At 33.6% G+C, this 13,321-nt stretch overlaps 1 protein-coding gene across 4 annotated transcripts in view; it reads right to left on the bottom strand.

Annotated features, from left to right (window-relative positions):
• The window catches only part of CTNNA3 (catenin alpha 3), a 2,003,993-nt gene that overhangs the window by 1,797,402 nt on the left and 193,270 nt on the right, over positions 1-13,321 (bottom strand). For all 4 annotated transcript variants that reach the window (XM_066349268.1, XM_066349266.1, XM_066349267.1 and 1 more), the window contains exon 4: positions 11,758-11,924. In XM_066349268.1, coding sequence (XP_066205365.1) covers positions 11,758-11,924 — 167 coding nt within the window. The remainder of the gene's footprint in view (positions 1-11,757; positions 11,925-13,321) is intronic.

Raw genomic sequence — 13,321 nt, forward strand, 5'->3', positions numbered from 1 at the left:
AACATAAATGTAAAGGGGGCAGAGTAAAAAGTGCAGTGATTTTAGAATATGTTCACTTAAGTGACCATCAACTTAAAATAGACTGCTATAAACATAACCTGGTATAGAGGAAGCACATGGTGACCATAAACCAAAACTTTACAAGATATATACAAGAAATAAAAAGAAAGAAATCCAAACACACTATAGAAAGTCATCAACATACAAGAGAAGAGAACAAGAAAGTGAAAAATGAACAGAGAAGAACACAAGAACATTCAGAAAACAATTAACAAAATGCCAATAACTACATAACCATTAATAATGATTTCAAATGTATGTGGACTAAATGCTCCAATCAAAAGACATGACATGACTGAATCAATTTAAAAAACAAGACCTGTGTATAAGCTGCCTACAAACAACTCACTTCAGATTGAAAGACACACAGAGACTAAAAATAAAAGGATGGAAAAAGACACTTATTGCAAATGAATTTTTTTTTTTAAATCTGGAATAGCAATACTTATATCAGACAAGATAGACTTTTAAACAAGGGCTGTAACAGAGAGAAAAAAGAGCATTTCATAATAATAAAGGGATCAATTATATAAGAAGATATAACTCTTACAAACATCTATACATCCAACATAGGGGCACCTAAATATAGAGAGCAAATATTTATAGACATAAATAGAGAGAGAACAATAGGAATACAGTCATAGTAAGGAATTCTAACACTGCATTGATATCAATGGATAGATTATCCACACAAAATCAACAAAGAAACAGAGGCTAAAATTGACAAAATAGACTACATGTGTTTAACTGGTATTTTTAGGACATTTCAACAATGACAGGAGTATATACGTTCTTCTCAAAAGCACATGAAACACTTTTCAGGATAGACCACATGCTGGCCACAAAATAAGTCTCAATAAATTTAAGAAGATTAGAATTTTATCAAGCATCTTCTCCAAACACAATGGTATGTCCTAATAATCAATTATAAGAAGAAAACTGAAAAACATACAAACACATAAAACCTAATACATACTACTAAACAATGAATGAAATGGCTTAACAATAAGATCAAAGGAGAAATCAAAAGATAGATTAAGACAAGTGAAAATAAAAACACAACAACTCAAACTATATGGAACACAGTCAAAGCAGTTATAAGAGTGAAATTTATATCAATATAGCCGTACCTCAAAAAATAAAAAGATTAAAAAAATCAATCTAACCTTACCTCAAAAAGAACTATTAAAAAAACAAGAAGAAGCCTAAGTGAGTAGAAGAAAGGAAATAATAAATATCAGAGGAGAAATAAATAAAATACAGACTAAAAAGAAACAGAACAGTAAGAACATCAGTGAAACCAAAAGCTGGTTCTTTGTAAAGACAAACAAAATTGATAAACCTGTAGCCAAACTCATCAAAATTAAAAGTGACAACCAATACTTCAGATATACAAAGAGTGTAAAGGATATACTCTGAACAATATATGACAACAAATTGGACAACCTGGAAAAAATGGATCAATTCCTAGAAATGTACAATCTTCCAAGACTGAATGAGAAAAAAACAAAAAATCAGAACTGACCAATAACTTCTAATAAAATTTAAACAGTAATCAAAAAACTTCTAAAAACAAAAGCTCTGGACCAGATGGCTTCACAGTTGAATTCTACCAAACATTAAAATAATAATTAATACCAATCCTTCTCAAACTGTTCCAAAAAATTGAAGAAGAGGGAAGTCTCTAAAACTCACTTTACAAGGCCAGCATTACCCTGATATCAAAACAAGAGAAAGATACTACAAAAAAATATAGAAAATTATAGACCAATAGCTTGGATGAACACAGGTGCAAAAATCATCAACGAAATATTGGCAAACCGAATTCAGCAATCCATTAAAAAGATCATACACAATGATCAAGGGGGATTTATTCCAGGGACACAAGTCTGGTTCAATATCCGCAAATGAAATAATGTGACACACCACATAAACACAATGAAATATAAAAATTATATGGTTATATCAATAGATGCAGAGTAAGCATTTCACAAAATCCAGCATTCATTTATAATAAAAACTCTCATCAAAGTGAGGATAGAAGTAATATACCTCAACATAATAAAGGTCTTATATGACAAACCCACAGCTAACTCCAAATTCAATGGTGAAAAGCTAAAATTCTTTCCTTTGAGATCAAAAACAAAATAAAAAATGTCTACTTTCACCACTTTTATCCAACATAGTATTGTAAGTCCTACCTTCAGCAATCAAAGAGAAAGAAAGAAAGAAAAAAAAAGAGAGAGAGAGAGAGAAAGAAAGAAAGAAAGATAATTTATCCAATTTTGAAAGGAAGAAATAAAACTGTCATTGCAGATGACATAATACTGCATATAGAGAATCCTAAAGAATCCACTAAATAACTATTAGAGGGCCCTGGACGGTTAGCTAAGTTGGTTAAGAGCATTGTCCTAAAACAACAAAGCTGTGGGTTTGATCCCCAATAAGGGCACACACAGGAAGCAACCAAAAAATGCATAACTGGGAGGAACAACAAATGCTTCCTTTTCCCCTCCCCTCTCTGTCTCTCTGAAAAATCAATAAAACTTAAGTCCTGGCTAGATAGCTCTGTTGGTTGTTGTAGTGTTGTCCTGGAGTTCAGAAGTTGCTGGGTTCAATTCTCCAGTAAGGGCACATACTGGAGAAGCTCAATGATCCTGTCTCTTTCTCTCTTTGCCTTTCAGAAAAAAAATAAACTATTATAACTAATAAACAAATAAGTATCAGGATAGAAAATTAATATTCAAAAATTGGTTGCATTTTTATACACCACTGATAAACTATTAGAAAGATAAATTAAGAAAACAATCCCATTTACAACTGCATCAAAAAATTAAAAAAATTTCAAGATGGCGACAAAGTAGGTTGACATTCCAACTGCCACCTGCCAGAACCAAATTGGATTGCAACTTAATTTTGAGATCATCTTAAAATAGGGTAGCTGCATAGATAAATAAACAGGACCCATACATATGCTATCTACATGAGACCCACCTGAGAACAAAAGATACACCTAGACTGAAAGTGAAGGAATGGAAAAAAGTATTTCATGCAAATGGAAATGAAAAAAAAGCTGGGGTAGCAATACTAATATCTGACAAAATAAACTTTAAAACAGAAGATATAGTAAGAGATAAAGAAGGTCACTACTTAATGATAAAAGGAGCATTACAACAGGAACATATAACCATTTTAAATATCTATGCACCTAATACAGGAGCACCTAAATATATAAAGGAGATTTTTATGGACATAAAGGACAAGAACAACAGCAATACTATAAAAGTAGGGGACTTCAATACCCCACTAAAATCAATGGATAGATCCTCCAGACAGAAAATTAAAAAAGAAACAGTGGCCTTAAATGACACACTAGATCAACTGGATTTAATTGATATCTTTAGAACCTTTCACCCCAAAGCAGCAGAATATACATTATTTTCAAGTGCTGCCTGACCAGGCGGTGGTACAGTGGATAGAGCATTGAACTGGGATGCGGAGGACCCAGGTTTGAGACCCCGAAGTTGCCAGCTTGAGCGCAGGTTCATCTGGCTTGAGCAAAAAAAAAATAGCTCACCAGCTTGGACCCAAGGTCACTAGCTTGAGCAAGGCGTCACTCAGTCTGCTGAAGGCCCGTGGTCAAGGCACATATGAGAAAGCAATCAATGAACAACTAAGGTGTTACAACATTATTTTCAAGTGCTCATGGTACATTCTCTAAGATAGACCACATATTAGTAAACAAAACAAGTCTCAATAAATTTAAGAAGACTGACATCATATCAAGCATCTTCTCTGATCACAATGGCATGAAACTAGAGATCAACTACAATAGAAAAACTGAAAGAATTTGATTCCCAATCAGGGCACACAGCAGAAGCGCCCATTTACTTTTCCACCCTTCCCCCTCTCCATGGCTCTGTGGCCTCTGCCTCAAGGGCTAGAATAGCTCCAGTTACAATGGAGCAGCAATGCCCATTGGGCATAGCATCGCCCTCTAGTAGGCATGCCAGGTGGAGCCTGCTCAAGTGCATGTGAGAGTCTGTCTTTCAGCCTCCCTCTCACTTCAGCAAAATACAAAAATAAATAAATAAAAACTGAAAAACATTCAAACCCTTGGAGGCTAAATAGCATGTTATATAAAAAATAGGTTAACAACAAGATCAAGGAAGAAATAAAAAATTTCTTGAAACAAATGAAAATGAACATATACAACAACTCAAAATTAATGGGACATAGTAAAAGCAGTCCTGAGACAGAAGTCTATAGCATTATAGGCATACCTTAAGAAGCAAGAAAAAGCTCAAATAAACAACTTAATCCAGCATCTAAAAGAGTTAAAGAAAAAGGACAGTAAACAAAGCCCAGGAGAAGTAGAAGGAAGGAAATAATAAAGATCAGAGTAAAAATAAATAACAGAGGCTAAAAAAACAATAGAGAAGATCAATGAGACCAAGAGCTGGTTCTTTGAAAATGTAATCAAGACTGATGAACCTTTAATCAGATTCATCAAGAAAAAAATAAAGACAACTCAAATAAATAAAATTAAAAATGAAGTGGAGAAGTAACAACTGACACCAAAGAAATACAAAGGACTGTAAGAAAATACTATGAAGATCTGTATGTCAAAAACTTGGACAACCAAGGCAAAATGGATAAATTCCTAGAAACATATAATCTTCCAAAACTCAATTTGGAAGAATTAGAAAACCTAAACAGACAAATTACAACAAATGAAATTGAAACAGTTATCAAACAAATTCCAGCAAACAAAAGTCCTGAACCAGATGGCTTCACAAATGAATTTCCTCAAATATTTAAAGAAAAACTAACACCTATCCTTCTCAAGCTATTTCAAAAAATTCAATAGGAGCAAAGACTTCCAAACTCCTTTTATGAGGTAAGCATAATCCTCATTCAAAAACCAAGTAAAGACACTACAAAGAAAAAAAAAAACTATGGGCCAATATCTCTGCTGAACTCAGATGCTAAAATTCTCAACAAAATATTAGCAAACCACATCCAGCAATACATGAAAAAAATCATATATCATGATCAAGTAGGATTTATTCTGGGGAGGCAAGGCTGGTACAATATGTGCAAATCAATCAATGTTATTCATCACATAAACAAAAGGAAGGATTAAAATCACATGATAATATCAATAGATACAGAGAAAGCATTTGATAAAATCCAGCACCCATTTATGATCAAAATTCTCTGCACAGTGGGGATACAGGGAACATACCTCAACATGATAAAGGCCATCTATGATAAACCCACAGCCAATATCACACTCGATGGGCAAAAATTAAAAGCAATCCCCTTAAGATCAGGAACAAGGCAAGGGTGTCCCCTTTCACTACTCTTATTCAATGTAGTTCTAGAAATCCTAGACACAGCAATCAGACAAGAAGAAGAGATAAAAGGCATCCAAATTGGAAAAGAAGTAAAATTGTCATTATTTGCTCACGACATGATACTGTACATAGAAAACCCTAAAGTCTCAGTCAAAAAACTACTAGACCTAATAAACGAATTTGGCGAGGTGGCAGGATATAAAATTAATATTCAGAAATCAGTGGCATTTTTATACACTGACAATAACATGTGTGAAAAAGAAAATAAGGAAACAATTCCCTTCACTATTGCAACAACAACAACAACAACACAAAAAAAAGTACTTAGGAGTAAATTTAACCAGGGAGGTAAAAGACTTGTACTTGGAAAATCATAAGACACTGAAAAAAGAAATGAAGGAAGATACAAATAAGTGGATGCATATACCATGTTCATGGATAGGAAGAATAAACATCATTAAAATGTCTATATTACCCAAAGCAATCTATAAATTTAATGCAATTCTTATTAAAATACCAATGACATACTTCAAAGAGATACAGAACAAATATTCCAAAAACTTATATGGAATCACAAAAGAACACAAATAGCTTCAGCAATATTAAAAATGAGGAATAAAGTGGGAAGTATCACACTTCCTCATATCAAGTTATACTACAAAGCCATTGTACTCAAAACAGGTTGATATTGGCATAAGAACAGGCATAGAGATCAATGGAACAGGACAGAAGACCCAGAAATAAACCCATGCCTTTATGGTCAATTGATCTTTGACAAAAGAGGTAAGAGCATACAATGGAGTAAAGACAGTCTCTTTAATAAATGGTGTTGGGAAAATTGGACAGGTACATGCAAAAAAAAACAAAATAAAACTAGACCACAAACTTACACCATTCACAAAAATAAACTAAAAATGAATAAAAGACTTAAATATAAATCATGAAACCATAAGGATCTTTGAATAAAACATAGGCAGTAAACTCTCCAATATCTCTTGTAGCAATATTTTTGCTAATTTATCTCCACAGGCAAGTGAAATAAAGGACAGGATGAACAAATGGGACTATATAAAACTAAAAAGCTTTTGCACAGCAAAAGACACCATGAACAAAATAAAAAGACAATCCACACGTTGGGAGAACATATTCGCCAATACTTCTGATAAGGGGTTAATAACCAAAATTTATAAAGAACTGGTAAAACTCGAGACCAGGAAAGTAAACAGTCCAATTAAAAAATGGACAAAAGAACTGAACAGACACTTCTCCAAAGAGGACATACAGATGGCCAACAGGCATATGAAAAAAGGTTCAACATCACTAATCATTAGAGAAATGCAAATTAAAACCACAATGAGATACCATTTCACACCTGTCAGAATGGTGCTCATTAACAAATCAACACACAGTAAGTGCTGGTGTGGGTGTGGAGAAAAGGGAACCCTCCTGTACTGCCGGTGAGAATGTGGACTTGTGCAGTCACTGTGGAGAAGAACTGTATGGGGTTTCCTCAAAAAATTAAAATGGAGCCTGACCAGGCGGTGGCACAGTGGATAGAGCATCAGACTGAGATGCAGAGTACCCAGGTTCAAGACCCCGAGGTCGCCAGCTTGAACATGGGCTCATCTGGTTTGAGCAAAAGCTCACCAGCTTGGACCCAAGGTCGCTGGCTCCAGCAAGGGGTTACTCGGTCTGCTGAAGGCCCATGGTCAAGGCACATATGAGAAAGCAATCAATGAACAACTAAGGTCTCGCAACAAATAACTGATGATTGATGCTTCACATCTCTCTCTGTTTCTGTCTGTCTGTCCCTGTCTATCCCTCTCTCTGACTCTCTCTCTGTCCCTGTAAAAAATAATAATAATAATTAAAATGGAACTTCCTTTTGACCCAGCTCTCCAACTTTTAAGAATATATTCTAAAAATGCCAAATCACTGATTCAAAAGAATATATGTGCCCCCATATTTATTGCAGCATAGTTTACAATAACCAAGATCTGGAAACAAACCAAGTGTCCATCAGTAGACAAGTGGATTAAAAATTAGTGGTACACATGCAGCCCCATGTTCATTGCAGCATTCTTACAGTGGCCAGGACATGGAAACAACCAAAAAGCCCGTCAATAGATGACTGGATAAAGAAGATGTGGCACATATACACTATGGAATACTACTCAGCCATAAGAAATGATGACATCGGATCATTTACAGCAAAATGGTGGGATCTTGATAACATTATATGAAGTGAAATAAGTAAATCAGAAAAAAACAGGAACTGCATGATTCCATACGTAGGTGGGACATAAAAGTGAGACTAAGAGACATTGATAAGAGTGTGGTGGTTATGGGGGGAGGGGGGGAGGGAGAGGAAAAGGGGGAGGGGGAGGGGCACAAAGAAAACTAGATAGAAGGTGACAGAGGACAATCTGACTTTGGGTGATGAGTATGCAACATAATTGAATGACAAGATAACCTGGACATGTTATCTTTGAATATATGTATCCTGATTTATTGATGTCACCCCATTAAAAATAAAATTAAAAACTCCAAAAAAAAAATTAGTGGTACATATACACAATGGAATACTATGCAGCTGTGAAAAAGAAGCAAATCTTGCCTTTTGCAATGGCATGGATGAACCTGGAGATTATTATGCTAAATGAAATAAGCCAGGCAGAGAAAGACAAATATCATATGATCTCATATGTGGAATCTAATGAACAAAGTAAACTGAGGAATGGAATAAAGGCAGAGGTGGGGTCACAGAGAGCAGAGGGACAGCTGTTAGAGGGAACGAGGATGAGGGGATGGGATCAGAGAAGGTGAAGGGATTAGTGAAACTATATAAATATAACACATAGATAGATAACTAGACAGGAAATCCCAGAGGGAAGGAGGGAGGGAGTGATGGTGAGGGTGGCAAAGGGTGAGTAATGGGGGACACAGCAGTGGTGGGTGAGGGTGTTATATTGAATTGGACACTTGAATCCATATTAATACAATAAATTAAAATTAATAAAAATTAATAAATAAAATAAAATAAAAATAAATAAAGGAATAAGTTTAAACAAGTATATATAAGATGTGTACTGAGAAAACTACAAGTTACTAAGTTAAGGAAAGTAACTGAAAAAGTTACAAATAAAAGGAAGAATTATTAAAATGCCCATCCTACTCAAAGTAACCTACAGATTTAATTAAATAAACCCCTAGCATAATATTAATGACATCTTTTTGTGGAATAAGAACAAATAATCCTAAAATTTATATAAAACCCAAAAGACCTTAAATAGCCCAAGCAGTCCTGAGAAAGAAGAATAAAATTTTAAGTATGTCACTGCTTGATATCAAGCTACACTATGAGGCCACAGTAATCAAAACAGCATGATATTGGCATAAAAACAGACATATAGATCAATAGAACATAACAGAGAACCCCAAAATAAATCCACACCTCTATGGTCAACTAATCTATGACAAGAATATATCCTGTGTAAAAGCAAGAATATACCCTATGTAAAGGCAGTCTTTTCGATAAATAGGTCCTGGAAAAACCGGATGGATATATGCAAAAGAATGAAAGTGGATCACTTTCTTACACCATATAAAAGAATAAACTCAAAATGATTAAAAAGACTTAAATGTAAGGACAAAAATCATGTAACTCATAGAAGAAAACACAGGCAATAAACTCTTTGCCATTGCTTGTAGTAATATTTTTGTGGATATGTCTTCATAGGCAAGGAATACAAAAGAAAAAATAAACAAATAGAACTACATAAAACAAAACTTTTTGCACAATAGAGGAAACCATCAACAAAACTTTAAAAAACTTACTCAATGGGAAAACATATTCACCAGTGACACATCCAATAAGGAATTAATACCAAAATATGTAAGGAACACATATAGCTTAACACCAAAAAACAAACAGCCTAGGCAGAAGACTTGAATAGACATTTCACCAAACAGGATATATGAAAAGATGCTCAGCATCAATGATAAGCAGGGAAATACAAATTAAAATCACGATGAGATATCACCTCACACCTATCAGAATGGCGCTCATCAATAAATCAACAAACAAGTGTTAGTGAGGATGTGGAGAAGAGGGAACCCTCCTGCATTGTTGTTGGGATTATAAATTGATACAGCTATTATGAAAAAAAAGTATAGAGGTTTCTCAAAAATTAAAAATAGAATTGTCTTATTGCTCAGAAATTCTACCTTTAAATATTTATCTGAAGAAATCTAAAACATTAATATGAAAAGATATGTACACCCCTATGTTCATTGAAGCATTATTTTCAATAGGCAAGATATGGAAGTGACCTAAGTGTCCACTGATAGATAAATGGATAAAATAGTGGTATATATATATATACAATAAAAGAGTATTCAGCCATAAAATCAGTGAAATCTTGCCATTTGTGACAAAATGGATGGAGCTAGAGGGTATTAAGCTAAGTGAAATAAGTCAGACAAAGAAAAACAAATACCATATGATTTTTTTTTTGTATGTGGAACCTAAAACACAAAATAAAACAGAAACTCATAGGTACAGAGAACAAATTCTTGGTTATCAAATGAGAGGGGATTGAGAAAATGGATAAAAAAAGTAAAGGGATTAGGAAGTACAAATTTCCAGTTATAAAAACAGTCACAGGAATATAAAGTACAGTATAGGGAATAAAGTCAATAATATTATAACTGTGTATGGTGTCAGATGGGTACTAGATTTATCAGAGTGATCATTCATACATTATATAAATATCTAATAACTATGTTATATGCCTGAAATTAATATAATATTGTATGTCAACTGTAATTGAAAAGTAATTTTTTAATAAAAATAATCATAGAATTTTTATAAGAATTGAAGTAGATAATCCAGTACAGTGCTTGGTACATTATAAAAATTTATTAAACATTAACTATAATTTTTATTTCAAAAGAAGAGTATTTTGATTTATCAATACTTCCTGCTTTATTTAAACAACATGATGTGTGTGGATTGCCTAGCACTGTGTCTAGCAGTTAGTGGCATTCAAATAAAATTGCAGTGAAGTTTCTTGGGTCTTTATTTATACAGTTACCTCCCAATATTATAAAGGTGGCAGTTATTACATTACAGCAACCTTTCAATCTGCCTTATCTCAATAAATCTAGAGTATAAAATATAAAAAATACTGTATCACTGAAACTAGAAATTACCTGACACTTAATCTTGCATACTTACTTTTTGGTTATAGTATTTATTAGCAGTGTCTGTATTCCCATATGAAAAAGAAATGACTCTCAGAAATGTTTAGGAAATTTTTAAAGGTATTCAATAAACCAATAGCCATGTAACAAAAAACATTGCTCAATTTTCTCACCTATAAATCCACTAATAGTTCCTGATGATGAGAACTAATCCTTTTCCTTTAAAACTACTTAAATAACAAAACAAAGTACCAAATTGCTTTTTTTGCAGTAATGAAACTACCAAAAGAAAGGAATATGAAACTATAAAGGGGAGAGTACTCTTGTTAGGGGTAAAATAATCATTAGTGAATAAGATACAGATGAAAAGAAAAGGTTTAGCTTCACAATTAAAGAAAATTATTTTGACAAACATGTCAACCAGACAAAGCCATCATTTGTTTAATGGAGTGGTGATATTACAGTGACCAGTGCCTTTATGATAATGCAGATGTGTCTATAGACAGAAGAGTAAGGGTGTAATTTAAAGCAGAAGATGGAGCAAAGACCTCATGAGTTTCTTTGCAATCTTTTCATTTGGACACAATGAATGACTTGGTCAAACTAAATTAAGAAAGTTAAAAAATGGCTTTAATAAAATTCTCTTTCTACTAAACCTTTGTTAATGGATTTGTCTAGCAAAATAAAGCAAGTAGATGTCTTGTTGCCTTTCTAGTCAAAAATTAAAATTTATTCTCTACTCATATTAAATTCACTTATACATTTTCATAATGGATTACTAGAGATATCACAGACTACCTGTAAACATGCATCATTCTCTTGGATCAAGAAGAGCTGGCAAAGTAATATTCACTTACAAACTAGGATAAACTTCCAAAAGCCCTAAGGTTTAAAGTTTATTTTATATGTAAGCCAATATTCTGTTCTTCAGTTTCCACTGGCTTTAAAACTAACTTCTGTCTTTGTTCTTTTGAGGTATACATTAGTTTCACAACCCAATCCAGTCAGCTTCTGGTGGGTGACATTAAGAAATGAGGGTGAGGCCAGAATGTGCTAAGACTGATGCCAGGTTCAGAGAATGGAATTAGAAGTGAAAACAGTGCCAAGATAAACTAAGCCATCTTTTACTTACAGCTGACACGTGCTGCAACAGACACATGACATCAATCATGTCTGCCAGGATAAGGAGTCTGGTAACTGCAGCCAACAGGGCACGAGCAGCTTGAACCACAGCCTCCCTTTTGGGGAGATAACAGGGGTCATCTGCAAATCTCTCAGCTGACACTTTCAGAGCTTCACCTGAAAAACACAACCCCAAATAGGTCATACTTTAAGTTTCAACTATGCCTGTTTCAGCATTTATCATCCAACCTAATTCCAAGTACATTCCATGACTAAGTGTAGTATTAAAATACTGTCAGTTGGCACTAGAACATTGATTCTTAATAAACAATGCAGTTTTAAATTGACATTTGTTTTTGATAAATGCTCTGCCATTTAAGAAGCATGATACCATTTTCCTGCAAGAAAATTGTGCTCAATTGACTAGCAACATCTAGTAAAATTGCTGTCAACTTCTGCATTTGCTGAATCTCATTTCTGTGAAAAGTTTCATTACAAAGACTTCAACTGGATACAATCCTGGGTATAAGAATAAGGTAAATCTTCATTGAGTTACCTTCCAATTCAATGGATGTTAGAAAGGAGCAAGTCTTTAAAATAATAAGAAAGCTGCTCTTTGATGAAAGTTTAACATAAACAGGTCTATTCCAAACAGTCAATATAATAAATAAACTATATTCTAAACTTAGACACAAAAGTATTTCATGGTACATAACCATTAAAAAATTCTGTCCACTATTATTAAGGTTTTTTCACTTAAAACACATTTTATTTTAAAAGTAATATGTACTCATTTATTTTTAAAAGTTCACAATTCAAAAAAATATAAAAATGAGAAAAAAATTCCCTCTTTAGGCCCTCTAGTAATATAATTGTTAGAGAATTACCACATCCACTATTTAAGTTTTTCAATTTAAACTTTTTCATATTATAAAAGCAATATGTGTTCATTGGTTCCAAATTATTTATAATACTAAAGAGTATAGAGTGAACATTTTCTAAGTCTCCATATTAATCCCCCAAAATGCCCATTAAGTTCTTGTATATCTTTCCAGAAATTTTTCCTTTTTTAAATTTTATTTAGGAAACTAAATTTAACAGGGTGACATTGATCAATAAAAATACATAGATTTCGGGTAAACATTTCCATAGCATTTGAACTGTAGATTATGTTTTATACCCATCACCCAAAGTCACATCATTTTCTGTCACCTTATATTTGTCCTCTTTACACCCTCTTGCCCACCCCTCCCCCCACATCCCTTCATCCCCCTCCCTCTGGTAACCATTTCACTTTTATCTATGTCCATAACTTTCAGTTTTATATCCCACCTATGTGTGAAATCATACAGTTCTTAGCTTTTTCTGATTTACTTAGTTCACTCAGTATGATGTTCTTAAGGTCCATCCATGTTGTTGTAAATGGCAATATGTAGTCATTTCTATGGCTGAGTAGTACAGTATTACATTGTACATATGTACCACATCTTCTTTATCCAATCCTCTATTGAGGGACATTTTGGTTGTTTCCTTGTCTTGGCCACTGTGAATAATGTTGCCATAAACATGGGTGT

This window comes from Saccopteryx leptura, chromosome 9 (genome assembly GCF_036850995.1).
Source record: "Saccopteryx leptura isolate mSacLep1 chromosome 9, mSacLep1_pri_phased_curated, whole genome shotgun sequence".
Taxonomy (NCBI): Eukaryota; Metazoa; Chordata; class Mammalia; order Chiroptera; family Emballonuridae; genus Saccopteryx; species Saccopteryx leptura.